Source organism: Aulonocara stuartgranti (assembly GCF_965226115.1).
Source record: "Aulonocara stuartgranti genome assembly, chromosome: 8".
Taxonomy (NCBI): Eukaryota; Metazoa; Chordata; class Actinopteri; order Cichliformes; family Cichlidae; genus Aulonocara; species Aulonocara stuartgranti.
The window spans coordinates 6,541,118-6,557,382 of record NC_138959.1 but is presented as its reverse complement, the minus strand read 5'-3'; the positions used below and the strand labels follow the sequence as shown (position 1 = coordinate 6,557,382).

General features: G+C 38.8%; 1 protein-coding gene across 1 annotated transcript; it reads right to left on the bottom strand.

Annotated features, from left to right (window-relative positions):
• Positions 1-633: 633 nt before the first annotated feature.
• On the bottom strand, positions 634-16,222 carry LOC309713250 (plexin domain-containing protein 1-like). Its single transcript, XM_082544722.1, has 13 exons — positions 15,662-16,222; positions 8,401-8,561; positions 5,061-5,204; positions 4,906-4,975; positions 4,683-4,805; positions 4,479-4,597; positions 4,249-4,348; positions 3,900-3,995; positions 3,728-3,809; positions 3,599-3,659; positions 3,396-3,513; positions 2,130-2,287; positions 634-1,392 (listed from the first exon to the last, which is right to left on the bottom strand). Exons 1-13 carry the CDS (start codon positions 15,735-15,737, stop codon positions 1,267-1,269), a joined length of 1,434 nt encoding a protein of 477 aa, XP_082400848.1. The 5' UTR covers positions 15,738-16,222; the 3' UTR covers positions 634-1,266.
• Between the last annotated feature and the right edge of the window lie 43 nt (positions 16,223-16,265).

Sequence of the window (16,265 nt, the reverse complement as noted above, 5' to 3'; positions counted from 1 at the left end):
CAATGTGTACTTTTAATTTACTTTTTGATTTTGTCACCATTAGTTGTGTGGAAAATCTCTTTTCTTATTAATCTGCAAAGTTTACAAGTATTTATAGACGTTGCAAGCGGTTAATATGCCTGTATGTTAGCAAAACTATCGGAATATCTGTCTCTGCTCGGTACACACCTTGATCTTTAAGCTCAATATAACAAATGATCACCGTGGCTGCGCTTGTCATGTGGAATTTCGTGTTGTGTTATGGCGCCATCCTGTGGCAATGCTGTGCACAGCCCTAAATACCTTACATTTTTGCAATTTTTAACCTATCATGGGACTTCAGCAAGGAAGGAGATAAATTTCCATCCATCCTAGCTGTCTCAGGGCGAGACAGATGCATTTGCTGTCAAATAAATTTGCATAAAAAATGAATTCCATACATGCAGTCATTTTGAGTTGTTATCACAGCAGTGCTTAAGCTATAATGTAAATTTATTTTTAAAAATTAGATGCACATGAAGTATTAATGCCCACATAAGGTATTTCTCTAATAGTATCTTTAATGCTGTTTCCTTATATTTTAAGGCTCATTCATTTAGTTATAAAAATTGAAAACCATCTAAATAGATGTTAGTCACTCACCAGACTATGACCTTGAGATCAAAATCCAGACTCGTCACCAGCTTTTATTAGAAGACATTTAAACAGAAAGGTTCAAAGAAAACCCTCATAACACGTCTCTAAAATTCATCCAAACAACATACGTCCTTATAATCACTATCAGCTATAAAGCTAAATATCTGTCGTAGTGAAGTCCACATAGATATAACATTTTATGAACTCATCGTTGCTCGCGTAGAAGTTTCATGAAACAAAAGTGACTCCATAAAATGGATAAAAACAAAAAACACAGAGTAAAGTTGAGTGGTACATTGATTTGCAGTATGAAGGCTAGTTTAATTCATTCCCTGACAGGCCCTTGCATCATTGGCTTTTGGACATTTGCATCTCATCATTTCTGTACTGCCGTCTTCCTCTCAAACCCTCCAACCCTTAGATAATATGGCTAATCCTCTGTGTGATGGCAAACAGCAAAAGACACAGAGAAAGCTGGCAAGAGCTACAAGAGCAGTTACAGTAAACACTGTCCAGCCTCAAAGGTTGGAGTAAGGACATCTTGTGTTGATGGTCAGCCTGAATGTCCATATTCATCCTCCTGTAGTACCGCAGTTTTCCTCAAGATGGTGTCCTCTCTTCCACTGATTGAGTCCTGCAAGTCCTAGACCCTTAGCAGCAGTGCTCAGCTTCAATGAAGCCTTCCTTTTCATGGCCCCCGAGCTCGACTTCAGCATAACTGGAGTGACAGCCCTGATTGCGGAACTTCATAGAGGGCCAGTAGTTATTGGTGCGTCGCTGCAGACAGAGAAACAGTAGTAGGTAAAGACCACCTAGCAGGCAAATGGGAAGATGCAGGCTTCAACCATAGACGGCATAAAAGATGAATGTAGCCACTGGGATGTGCCTATTGCACATCCATAAATCCCCTAAACTTTACTGCAAGTGCTTTTATGAATTTTAAAGGTGAGTGTTTTCAAGTCAAGAGTGGGTTTTACTGTGAAGCCACAAGCTCATTGGCCCATTGGAGCTTAAAGATCATCAGGAGAGTGTTTCCAGTGTTCAGGGCTGTTTTGTCACAGACTTCTGCAAGTCTTTTTGCAGACACATGAACATCACCCACTTCTCATTCATCAGGTGAATCTGTCATTTCATTGACCTGTGAAATAAACTGGTCACCCAGTGACAGAGTATGCATGCTTACACGTTTCACCTGTCTGAAGTCTGGTAGTTATGTAGACATTATAAAAGATGGACATAACTTCCAGGTTTAAAAGGGAAGCCAATGCAGAAGTGCCTTAAATCTACATTCCTTTTAATACCAGCATCAATGATGTATTTCAACAGTGGCTTAAAACAACTTTACCACCACCATCTGACCATAGCAGTATATTACAGCCCACCAGGTCAAAGTGAAATTAAGGGAAAACATATATTTTAAGACAAGAAAAGGTCCTCTATATTTTAAAAGAAAATTAAAGTCTGTGACCATCCCTACTGCAGAGGGAATGAGAGCTGGATGTTGTTTTTCTGACCTGCATGAGGTAGAATGGTGGAGCCACTGTGGGATGTGTGTTGATGTAGTAAACAGCCAGTAAGGTGAGAGCTACAAGCAGAACTAGAGCAGCCACAACGCCTGCGATGATGGCCGTGTTCTCTGTCATCCCGTTGTTTGGAGGGCTCGTCTGTATATCTGAAAGGAAGGAAGATTGTTGCTCCTGTTAAAGCATTTCTAAATATAGAAATGCCTAGGTAGCTAACTATGGACTTTACTTTGGAAAACTCTGTGGCCAACTTCCTAAAACTAAGTGGGGACAATTTTCGTTTTCAAATTAAAAAAAAAAAAAAAGAAATTCATGTTCACTTGTTTGTATTTACAGTAAATCTCCCCAAAATCTGTATACACAGAAAATCAACAGAAAAACATTAAAAAACAATCATCAGTCTCTTCCCAAAGTCCACATGGAAAAACAAATATTTGACTACTTTACTGTTGGACTTTATTAAAGTTGAGTTTGACACTTACATAATCTTTATTTAACTATGATAATAGAACACATGAGATTTAAAATCAGTGGGTTCTTAATTAGCAGAATTTATACAAATAAATAAGTAGAAACATATAGATGAACTTAAAATTTTTGAACATATTGAATGAATAAATTGTGGTCCTAGGATTGATCCCTGGGGCCTACCCCTGGTTAGATTACAAGCTTTGGAAATCATAGCTTCTGCTCACACACTTCTAATGGTTTCTTCTGATTATTACTGTCAAAAGTGAAAATTTAGTTATTCATAAAAAGTGTCCCTGCCAATGCAACAGAAGGCACTCCTATTTGCTTAGGTACATTTGATTTTACATAAACATGTCTTTGAAAAGATCTACACAAAATCTCATATATAAATACATAGATAAGTTCAGCAATTATTAGGCATAATTTTATAGTGAGACTAGCTTTATGATAAGCTTTCTGTTATTGTTATTTTTTACATTCTGAAAATGTTTGCAAAGATGTACAAGTTTAAATCTGACACAGATTTAGGGGCTATCTACTGTTTATATTGAGTCGTGCAGCTGGTACCTGAATGCTTATGCTCTCTATGGAAATTCAGCTTTAATTCTGTAATGCTCAGAAGTCAGAGAGCTACTAGTAATTCTGCTTCTCCTTAATCTATTCACAAAGGGTCACATTTTGCATGATCCCCCAAAAAATAAACAATTAAATATTCCTTCATTAATCCTTCACCAGTTGTGGGACTGAGTTTTTGCTGAAATACCAGCACTGTATTTTCCAACTCACCCCTAGTAACAGGCTGTTCTTCAAGCACTGAAACGGTTGGACCTGGAGAGGAGTGATTAAAGGAGCTCATAGTTGCTTCAGGTAGAACTGTGTTGTAGTCCTCACACATGCCTTTAGCCTGAGTGAATGCCGAAAAGAATGACTCAGGAATCAGTAACAAAGCTGCTCATCTCTCTCTTGTGTAATATGGTAATGAGTCTCACCTCTTCAGGGCAGTTGTAATCCAGCCACTCTTGTCTATGTCGGTCTATACCATCAGAACATCTAGAAATGAAAAGCAAAGTGAGAAAAGGCGAGAGTCTCATAACATCACGAATTGAACTTTGTCTTACCGTTGAAGTGTGTTGCACCAGCCACAGCTGCTTGTCAAGTTGGATGTTAGGCAGAGATCACAGGATGTGTGTTGAAGACAAGCTGGGGAACGGGAATCGCATCATTACGCAGTTACGGGGTGAGTAATGAGGCTAGGCTGTCGAACAAAAACTAGTTTGAAACAGAACTTACTGGGCAGAGGTGTGAACTCAAAAGCTGATCCGCTCACAATCTTTGTGGTGTCAATGGCAACACGATGATACTCATAGATAGTACGCCGCTTTGCTTCTATCAAGACAAAAATTGAATGTCAGCCTTTCTTCTGTATTAAGTCTCATGTGAAAACTTAAAATGAAGTCTGTTCTCCATGTTTCTGAGAGGGGACTAACTCCTGTTCAAATTGAACTACTTGTAATGGAAAGTATTTAGTTTCTGCTTTTACTCCTCTGCCTTAACTGGCTTAATAATTTACTAAAATATGAATAATTACTTTAAATTAACAGTAGAGGAAGCATCTCTTTTTTATTTTAAAGGAACTGACCTGACAGCAGTGATGTAGGGAGGTGTCCCATGAAAGCGTCAGATAGTCCAACTTTCAGCGGATGCTCAGTAGAATTTATTTCCTCCACTGGCAATGGGATCTCAAAAAAGAACAGAAGTTTGTTTTGACACTGGTAAACCTGACATTCAAGCTGAGCTGTGTTTTTTACAAAATATTGAAGTGGTGGAATTATATTTTTTGCTACATCTGATTAAAAATACATAACTTACATCTTTGTAGTTGAAAACAATTGTTCCATTTTTGTGGAGCGCTGCCTGGAAAGTAAAAGGCCCCGCTGCCTCTCGGTCCTTTAACCGCACTTTGTCCCACTGCACGACAAATAAATTTCCTGGGCAAAGCAGTATACAAAGGCCAGTCAGAGATACCCAGGAGCTCCCAAACTCTAGAGACTTCATAGAGGAACCTTTACCTACCATTATCCGAGTACCTCACTGTTGAATTTTTAGTAAAGCTAGGGTCAAAATTGGCCATGAGGGGAGCGACATACTGGGTGGCGGTTAGCATTCTGTGAGTTATTTCACCCATGTAGATGAAACCTGAAGAGAAACATTAAGAGAAGTGAACTGTTAAAGATTTTAAAAACACCTCTACCTCATGGTCGAACAGCACATCTTTAAACTGAAGCATGTGACCTACCTCCAGTTGCTATAATAATTTGTCTCAAGTAGTGCCCATAGAAGGGGAAATCAAAGGAGAGTGCCACTCTCTGTGAATAAGAAGACATGTCAGATGTGGTTAAATCTGTCTGTAAATCAGACATTAGTGCTTGAATGTGCGAACGCTCATCTCACCGCTGCCTGTCGATGCGCGTTGGACAGTATGCCGTGAATTCTGACTTGGTTTTTGTGCAGGTTGTCCATATCCACCCACAAGCTTGCAGTCTGTGTGTCTGTTGGACCAAAACTCTGCCATCTGTAGTACTTCTGGGAGTCCTCCTGAGAGAAAGAGGTCACTCATTAGACAAGTTTCCTGAATACATTAATCATGGTGAGGTAGTTTAGAGTAGGTCTCTGTATGAAATAGACTGATTTATATTGAAATCAATGACTTACTACAGGACTGGATAATTCAAAATGTATACATTTTGGGTAGCTCTAGCCACTCCAAAATAAAGATGCATAGTTTTCAATCTTGTTTTATGTACATCTTAAACTAGTAGTCTAAAGGATTGCTACGTGCATTTCCATATAATAATAACAAATGAAAAAAATAGAACATCTTACCCTTTTACATATCTCTGAGAAGAAATCTTATCAAAGAGAACTCATCTTTATGAACATTTGGGGGATTTTTGCATCCTATTGTACCAGTTTCTAATAGCTAATCAAAACATTTATCATCGTTCTAAACAGATTTCTTACATTTGTGTTTGTACAAGGTACTTTTTTTTAAATTACCTTCTTCAGAACTTGACTTTCACCAACAGGAGGCAGCATTTTGTGAGTTGGTTTGTTGAGATTTTCCAGTGTTTACATTTTGATATATATGTTTTAAGCTACTCTATTTCCTCTGCTCTTAATGGCTTACTTAGTTAAATAAAGCTTATAATTATTCGCTGCACCATATTGTAGTACAGGTATTACAGGTATTATTACTGGTATTAGATGAAAGTACAGTCTTACCTTTTTTCCTCTTTTTTGTGAAAAATATTTAGGTTAGTGTAAGTGTGAAGTGAAAAAAAAAACACTATTTAGTCGATCAGCTCAAAAATAATGTGAAAAAAGCAAAAATGTCTTATTTTGAAAAAACAACTGGGATAAAACTCAGTGAGTCATGCAGGGATTTTTCCCTTCAGTCCTTCTCACATAGTGCCACTTGATGGAGCTGTTTACACATTGGCTTTGACAACAAGCACTTGTGTCTTCATACAGATCTCCAGTCTTGATGGCATTATTAATCTATAGCATAGTTGAAGGTGACAGAGAGCAATGGTTCTGGGGTTTAGTATGGGCTCAGAAAGTGGAGCAGTTAAATGCAGCTCCGGCTGCTCCACTTACAGCAAGTGACCCACTTTTTTCTTCCATCTCCACTGCCTGACACCAGCCTGTATTTTCTAGGGGGATTCTAGGTGAGGAGAATAATCATTTATTTTCCCTCACAGCTGACTGACTTATTGAAGTGACTCTGATTGGACAGGAGATGGAGGGTTTTGGAAATTGGGATCAGGCCTCCCCCTAAAAAAGCAGCAGCAGCAACAGCATTATAACAGGGTTACTTGTGATCCAATCCAAGTGAGTCACACACACATGCACATACTCGTGCGCAGCCATGCTTAAACAAACACTGTAAGCTGGCAACACAAGTATGTGGTCTGTTTTCAATTTGAATTGTAGGGAGAGGAAGAAAAAAACGTAGAACACAATTTATTTGGGCTAATTTTTACTGAGGCTGATTGAAGTGAAAGATGAGTCTAGGAGGTAAGACACTCATAAAACCTCATCCCATGCACTAAAAACACACACACGCAGACACACACTTCTAAAATAATGACTGGAAAATGGCACAGGACAGTGATGTGCTACAGGCTTTACCTTTGACTAAACTTTATTTTTTCTGGCTTGGCAGTAGCTACTTGACTTGTCAGCACAATATCATTACCAAAGCCATTTACAGTTAGAGTTTGCCTCACATTTATCTCTTCATATTGTCATACACAGATAACAATGAGCTATATTAAAGGTTAAAATGTTGTTAGGGGTCAGCATACCAACCTGTGATACCCCAGCCTATGGTTAGGTTAATTCTGCAGCGTTCGTGAAAGTAACTTGTTTCTTGGTTTAAAGATTATAATAACCATGTAAACATCACTATATTGATTGACACTAAAGATTCTTTGGCTTTGGTGTAATGGATGGTTTAGTTTTCCTAAAATAAGTAGGGGATATTTATCCCTCAGGCTAATGTCATTTTAAGTTGGCAGCTATTAATGCCCTTTTTCTTGCAGAACCAATAAATATAAGAATTCTCATTTCTGTAATTCAGCTGACAATGACTTGCACAGCTGTGTTGACCTCATTCTCACTGGTCACAGTTTTTGGGGCAGTTTTTCTCATGCTCTTACTGGTTGTAGCTCTGTGGCTGTACAGTTTTCTACAACAATGAGCCCTCCATAAGGAAGTATTATGCAGTTTAGGCTAATTTTAGCATAATTTTAGCAGAGTTAGATAATACAATACAAACAGCACATTCTGAAGCCACATGCAGTGACGCAGTCTCAACATACAAACTTAGCAACAAAACTGACTCTGTAGACAGTTCCTCTGTAGAACTTTTAAAGTTCAAGACAGTACAGTTAGAAAATGGCTGAATAATATGGGTTGTTTGGACTGCTCTTCTCTCTAGAAAGAACATAACAGCATGCTAAGGTTTGCACAGTTGCAATCCTAAGTGCCCGTTGGAAACATAAAACCAAATTGAAGATGTTTGGTTATTATGCACAGTGCCATGTTTGCAAAAAACCAAACACAGCATATCTGCTCAACAGGAAACCTCATACCAACTTAGAGTTATGACAGCTGAAAGTGGCTCTATAAGAAACTGTTGGCGGTTTTGGCCATCGCAGTCTTACAAAAGGTTTGCCAACACAAAAACATCTGTTTTATTCTAAATAGGACCATAATTTTCTAAATGAACATTATTCTCAATTGAAAAAGAGTTGGCCATCTAAGAAAAGATAAGATAACCTTTATTAGTCCCAGACAGGGGAAATTTGTTTTGTTACAGCAGAAAGTGGACAGTGCAAAGTTAGAGAACACTGGAATACAATAAGAATAAGATAAACAATTAAGACAGTAAAGACATTAGGAAAGTGTTTACTTTGGTATGAAATCGACTGATATGAAGCTCACTTTCTCATGGCCATCTAGCTGGACCACAACCAGAGCAGATGCCCCCTGCTGGCCATTAGAGAGATTGAAAGCTTAAGGAGTAGCTTTAGCTTCAAGCATAGGCATGATGTCATTATTTTAGAGCTTACATTAAACTTGATATTTACTGTATGTGTTGTAAGTAAAAGAGCAATGGGAGCGTCATTTCTATGAACAGAATTTAGGCCATATTAAAATAGTTGATTTTCCTACTGTCACTATTGTAATCTAAGGTCTTAGCCATGAATCAGTCATTGCATCTCACCACTATGCGAGTCATGTTGTCAGGCAGGGGACTGATATCAACTCCTCCTCCTCCTTCAGCCTGTGAGCTGCGGGCTTCCCTGTGTTTGTGTGGGGTCTGCTGGTCTCTCCTGGTTCTGTGAAAACTGGACAGATCTTCCAAAGCAGTTCCACTCCATGCATCTAGAACAACACAAGCAGCAGCACACACATACATGCAGATTCATTCACGATGATGTACTTCTTGAGGATTTAATCCATGAATAAATACTCTCACCACATAATCTCTCACCTGTTGTTAACCATCAATTTGAGACATAAGAGTTCAACAAACAAAAAGCCACAGACTTGCTTACTAAATCACAATTACTTTGAGGAAAAACAAGATAATGTAATTATCTCTCAAAATGTGTGAAAACTGTGTTATAGACATTATAATGACTTTGACTTTAAACTCTGTGGTCACATCTGTTCTTTATTGGTTACCATAATCTGGATCATTAACAGGCATACATATCTAAAGAAAATTAAATCCATGTTTAGAGGTCACGGAGCAATAACTCACACAGAGACAGAAATAAGATCAGCACAAACAACACCGTAGATTTTGTATACATCTGTCATGCAGAAATAGGGGCATGATTCCTTTTTAATCATGTGGTGCCAACATTGTTCTTTGTTCAAATAATCCCTGTGTATGTACAAAAGGATTGTGGGGGTTTGTCTGTGTGTGCATCTTTTTAGAGCACTCACATCTCTACTGACCACCTACATTTGTGTGGGCTTTCGTGACATCTGCTTAACAGATCATAGATGGCTGTTTATGTTTTTTTCAACCGATCTATGACTCACTGTCCACATTTTTAGTTGGCAGTTGCAAAATCAGCAGAACTCACTGATAGTACAACAGGGTTAAGAGCTCATTATTCCCTCTGAAACAGAGGGATTAAATTCCCTTTGCTGTCTGGTTCTGAGCTGTTAGTTCACTGAACTGAGCTATTAATTAACAGCATGTTATGAACATTCCCTTCAGTGTGAGAAAGATGAACCCCGTCTCGAAGTTATGGCCAAAATTATGTGGATAACCCCCCCCTTCAGTCTGGAGCTGTTTTATTGGATTGACAGTTTGTTATGATTAAAATGTTAATGCCAGATTATAAGTTTAGCAGTAGTTTGTATTCCTCCCCTGTCTCATCTAACATGAAAGGCCTGTGTACAAAAAAATAGGCCTGTAGAAAATGTTTTTCACCGTTTGTTGTTGAAGAACTGCACAAACCCCCAACCATGACCCCATCCTGCAGCTCTGGTATGAACTGAAAACTTTGACTGTGATCCTAAGATGACCTAAGATCAAAGGCTGGACTTGCTAACGTGCTTGAAAGTGAGATTGGCAGGAAAGCAAATCGCTGCTGCATAGGCATAGCTTTGTAACCTTCCAGTTTCTTAACACAGGCGGTAAATTAACTATTAGTAGTTTTACTAGTAATTTTTTCACAGTCATCTATACAATCAGACTTCGTGTTGTGACCAGTGGAGTCAATCTCTGCTGGGGGAGAGGGGAGCTGCTTTAAGGCACTTCTGCGTTGACATTGCTTTCCATCTTTTATATAGACATATAGACTATATATTAATACAAAAACTACAATGAATATTTATGACTAACTCACACCTAATCATAAAGACTGAAAAAGATGGATGTAGTTCCTGGGTCTTAATGTATCTTAAAACTGCATTCTTTTTAACGATCACCAGGGGGAAATACATGTGGTTGCAAAAGAAGAGAAAGTGGCCCTCGTCCCAGGCCTCTGTAAACACTTTGCTGATGAGTTTATGGGCTCAGTCGCTCATTTTGTGTCATACTGAATAAAATAAAATAAAATAAAATAAAATAAAATAAAATAAAATAAAATTTGTCAGAAAGAAGGATTATCTAGCGCCTTGGCGTACAACTCAGGTTGAGGCTTCATAATGGGACTTCACAAGCCAACGTGTCACGGTGGCTATGACCTTATAGTTTTTGTGCACCTAATATAGTTAAACTTAGTTTTATAAAAATAAAATAAAATTAGAAATTTGTGGCTTCAACATCAAAAGGTTCCTGTCCGGTTTTAAAGCCCAACATTAACTGCCTGTATTTTGATTGTTTCGCTGATTCAAAAAACATGCACTCCGCAAAGTTATACCTGATACCACACAAACAGAGAGTGCATAAAATAAATATATATAAAATGTTAATTTTTCTAAAGTAAGAATGATATTAAATTAAAAAGTCTTAAGGGACAAAATAGGACAAGTGAAAAAGAGAGGTTATTACACACTCGGGGGAGATTGTGCTAATGAGGAATCTTGTTTGATTATGTTGCGGTGGAAGCTAATTTCACTGCTGCAGAACAAAAAGCTTCTAACTGGGTCAGATTGGCACTTATCATCATCATCACTAAACAGCGGAGGAGGCTTCAAACAGCAGAGTTAAACAATGAGGAGGAGCTTTGAGGAGCAGGAAAACTGAAAAGGGGAGTTCAGGGGCTGCACACAAGTTAGCGCAGTTTAGGCTACAGTCTAATAGACCATGACTATACTTAGATTTTTCCTGCCACCCTTACAATAGGTCACTTTGAGATTTGCTTTACAGATCTTCCAAGTGTTCACATTTTCTTTCCTGAAACATCATTAACCTTATCTAACTGTCTGCATGTGGGGCTGGATGAACTTCAACATCAAAAGTGTGCTGGGCTTTGCATAAGGACCTGGACTTAAGACAGGCCTCAGTAGCATCATGTCTGGCAGACACATGTGCGTGTGGACCCTGCACTGGGAATGTGCAAACTGGTGCAAAAAAAAAAAAAAAAAACCTATGCTGATGAATGGTCTAATTGTTGACGCGACAGATATGATGTGTGACAGATGTACGGGTGAATAGTCAGTGGCTTCACTGCAAAAATGCCCTCTGATGTTGCTGCTAAATAAAATCAAAGGCATGAAACACATTCTGACAGTCCTTTGAATTTACATCTATGCATCTGCAGGATGTCAGATTTTCTGCTTTTTTTTAGCCAACCTCACATATCCAACAGCAGAAAATCCTTATTTCTGTGCCAAGTCTGTTGACTTGATTAAGAAACATTAAATCCCTTAACAAATGCTCGCTATTTTGAGGAGATGGCACCTGCATGGCAGCGGTGTCCACTGTACCTTCACATGTGTCTGCATTGCAGCAACCGCCACAAATCTAGTGGGTGTTGTCAAACTAGGACACAGCCTGATGAACCATATACATTGCTCTGTTGATACATGGATTGTATTCATTCATGCCAGTACCATGTTACACACTCCTATTTCCATTTCTCTCATTTTTTGCTCTATTTTTTTCCTTTATAAGTATGAAAATGCAAAGCTGTAATATAATAACAATATAAACACACAAACCTTTTACTTATCCTTATAATTTACCTCATTATCTGTTGTCAAAGACAGATATCTAAGAAACACAACAGGGTATATTTTCTTCTGTATGAAAGTATTTTTTGAAGGCTCTACAAAAACCAGAGCCACGTTCCTAAACTGAGACAAAAGCTAAATGGCCTTTCAGTCTGCTCAGATGGATCAAGTCCATGGGCGAAAAATACATTTCTTCTGAAAACAATATTTTCCTGGGTAAATGTGCAACACTTTGAAGTTTGAGTACAGGCGGGAATACATCGAGGGCATGTACTTGGTCAATGAAGGGGAAAGAGAATTATCTGCAGGCCCATCAACAGAGAACAAAAGGCCAACATCTTTGCTCCAGAGGCAGACACACTGAAGAGAGTGAACTATTGTGCACTGTCCAAACACAGCACACGAGAGCAGATTAAATCTCAAGATACAATCAAAGTCTTGACCCTATCACTCTTTTCTAGTGGTGGAAATGAGACACAGTATTACGTGCTTTGTCAGGACAGGGATTAGGGAACAATAATCACAAGACGAGGTCATCGCTTGTCGACTCAGTATAGTTCAGTGCAGTGGTTTTATTATTTTGGATTTTAAAAGGGTGATCTGTGTTAAAACCAGCCTGGAGCTAGTAGCGTGGGAGGACCTATTTGGCACCTTATCCTCAGAACAGCAGTAACCATAACACACAATCGCAAACACTAGCAGCTGGAATGATAAAGACCTGAAAATAAATAGAAAAATGTGGTGTTTAGATTAATGTGCACAAATTGACAAGGGTCAGTTGTTTATGTTTTTGAACAGATCTTTCATTTTCAGTCCAGATGACATATGATTTGAGTTTGCAGATGTGCTTGGCCAGTTGTAGTTAACTGTTTATTTAGTGCTTTAATATTTATAGTCATAAATCTGAGATTACCTTAGTAAGAAATGTGCAGTAGCAACCAAGAAATGACTTCAGAGGAAAATAATGTTCTGCCCCTTGAAATGATAAGTGCAGCCGATCAGATTAAAATCAAAATAGTCTTGTATAGATGCCACATTGTTAAAAAAAACTCTTAATAGTGCAAATCCATCTACATGAGGCAAATGTTAACCACATGGGGCTAGAGGTAGTCTCACGTTTTAACGTCTAACTTAATAAATACACAAAAGTTTAAATTAATGATTTAGCAATGACCATCTATTGGAAAATGCTGTTTTGTATTTGAAAGCAATTTTCCACAACTTATTATTAATATAAATGAAAGCCACAATGTATATTTATAGTCTTTATATATCTGTGCATTCCCTTTTTCTGTTGTAAATACTGTTAAAAACTTTAAATATTATTTCAGCTGCTCTTCTCCCGCCTACTGATCTTTGGGTTGCAGTAGGTCAGCGAATCTCTTTTTGAACCATGTGTTTCTTGTGAGACCCACATGTGTTCACTTTTGTAAACTAGTTCCAATCAAAATGCGAGACATCATCTCAGTATGTGGAACGGCGGAACAAGGGACAAATATGCTGTGCATTCCCATATAAAGTGGAACATCTGGTAACCCTCGCTTCTGGAGTCCATTGCCAATTTTTGGAGGTTTCCGGAGTGTTCAGGCGATGTCCAGGCCAAGACTTTGTCCTCCGTCTTCTATTCACTGTTTGTTATGCAGAAAAGCTTTTTCAGCTAAGAAAAAGCTAAAAAATCGTCAGGTTTAAAAAAACTACCCTTTGGCTAATGTCTGTTTGGCTCTTCGTGCAGATTGTCTGCCTGTACACAACCAGAATCTGCTCAAACATGATTGGTCATTAGGAACTTGGACTACAAATGGAAACTATAGAGGTAACACAGATCCAGTCCCTTATAGTGGTTACTTGTACATACATATAAATTAAAGCTACTTTGTCATTAAAGATCCTTGTGATTATAGTTTAGATTTCAAGCCAAGGTGGTTATCGCACAACTTTAGAAGTGCACGACTGTGCATACGAAACATAGGTTGCTGTCATTTGTTGACCAACAGAGGTCTTGCAGCAAAGGCATTTTTAAGCAAAAAACTCCCTGTTGCCTTAAGACTTTTAAGCTCTGACACTGCATTATTGTTTGACTGACGTGTTTTAGCTTTTGACCTTTATCAGCATCATCAAAGCCATCAAGACCATAAAGTCAGACCTTTTCCTCTCCACCTTGAACGTAGGTGGTTGTGCCAGAAACCTATACTGTGCTTCTTCCATTAGGTTCTAGTTGGATTGGTTGTTGTGGAAATTTGGTTCAGCTAACATGAAGATGATTAGTGAATAAACTTGGGCTTCTCATCTAGTGCTTTTAGCCCAGATACCTGGGCCACATGTTGTTTGTATTTAAGATTAAATGGCAAAAGTTAGCATGCTAACATGCTAAGGATACTGACTGCTAAATACTGTTAGCACTGTTACTGCACGTTAGCAACTAGCATCTTTATAGACTCATAGTTACAGTGTTGCCTGCTTTTGCACAAACTCATTAGCACAGGTATTTTCCTGGTATTTTTCAGACAGATTTGATATAATATGATGATATCCTGCTTATAAAAGCAACACGTACATGGATATATCAGCATTCATAAAATCCACACATATCTTTTATGTGGTGTTTAACTTCTGTGAAATTTACACTGAAATTTGCAGATGTGTAAACAGTCTTGATGGTCCTGACCTTTGAGAAAGTTGGGACAGCCATGTAGTCTTTTTACCTAACTCTGCTGTATTATTATCTGCTCTGTAAAAGAGATTTGGCATCATCTGCAGTCAGGCGTTCCTTTGGATAAGTCATTGAGCGTGTAGTCATTTAATTACCAAGCTTCCAGCACTTCCTTTTTAGTATAGAGCTGTTCTACTTTCTGTTGAAACAGAACACTAATCTAAAAACGTCTGAGTTTACAGGGCCCAAATATGAATCCATCTTTACGAGGGAGACTCTAATAAATTGATCTGGATCACTGGTTTTGGAGTGTTAGTAGGAAAGATGAGCCTGGACATTATGCTGGACTTCGTGTGACCGTATATTTGAGGAGATCTGTCTCTCTGTATGTCTGGTTGTCCTCTGCAGAGCTAGGCCCCTGATCAGAGGAACTGGGACCACAGGAGAGGCCAGAGAAACTAGAGCACTGCTGATTGTCGGAGGAGGAGGAGGAACAGCGGAAGAACGGGGGCTGGCTAAAAATAATATATCTCCAAGGAGAACAAAAATACATACATGCACACACGCACCAACACACACCTACAGATAGGATGGCAGAGGATCCATATACAGGAAATGCACAGAGCAAGTGATGAGACACAGTCTGAGATGAAACTTTCCAAATTTAAGAAATCCTAGCTCAGATGCTGTTCTCACTGACTGACTTTCATCTTTTACTTTGGAAATGAATCTTAAACCCTCAAATATTTATTTGTTAAAATCCAAAATTCTCATTCACAGGATCAGTATTATTAAAGCAAATGAACCCCAGACATTTATTTTCCCCCCTCCAAACTGGAAATACAGAGGTTTTGGAATAGCATCATGAAAAGAGAGAGAAAATAAAAATCCAGACTCGCACACCATCTTTTATGTGCTTCCTGTGACTGACAGTGAGAACTACCACGAGACCAGTTAACTTCACGCATGCACGTATCCATAGACATGCCATAAAAAGTGCCAAAAAGCATTTTAAGCCTTCCATAGTTAGTGACAACAAATTCAGGTGTGTGTGTGTGTGATATTAACTTTAACTGAGATTTTTAGAAGCTGTTTTGTGTGGCACTTGACAGTCTGTTGTGCAAAAAGGTAGTCGTAATGGTGCTGTTGTTTGTAGATCTGTATTGGGTGTTGACGTTAAAGAAAGGGGGCTTACCTTCATGCTCTTGAGCCCAGACTCTGCCTAGCTCAGCCTGGGAGAGACAGATGAGGAGAACAGCATAAAGCCCCATGTCCGGCTGACTCTTCTCCCTCCTTCCCCTTCTCTTGATCACTCCTTGTCGTCTTCTTCTTCTTCTTTTCCCCAGTTTCCCCTCTCACTTTGTGTAAAGGAATAGGGCACCTCACTCCACCACTCCCCCACCTTTCGTCTCTGTCTCTTCGCCTCTGCTCACCCACACAATTGCTGTTTCCTCACTTCAGCCAAGTTTTACTGCTTTTCTCCCTCCTCCTTTTTTGCCCTTGTTTGGCCCTCAGAATACTGTCTCAGATGATCGGTCCATAACGCAGGAGAGATGATAAACAGCTGAAGTGAAGAGATGTGTTTTCTCTGTGCTCTTCCTTTGCTTCAGTCACATTTCTATCTTTGAATTAGCTCTTCACTCGGTTGTCTCACCTCCTCCCCTCTGGATGTCTGTCTGTCTCGCTTGTGTTTTTCTGTTTTCTCCAAAACAGAGCTCTGGATTTTTAGAAGACTTCCCAAAATGAGGAAATATTTATGTATTTCTACATTTTTTTTCCTTTCCTTACACAGTAGAAAA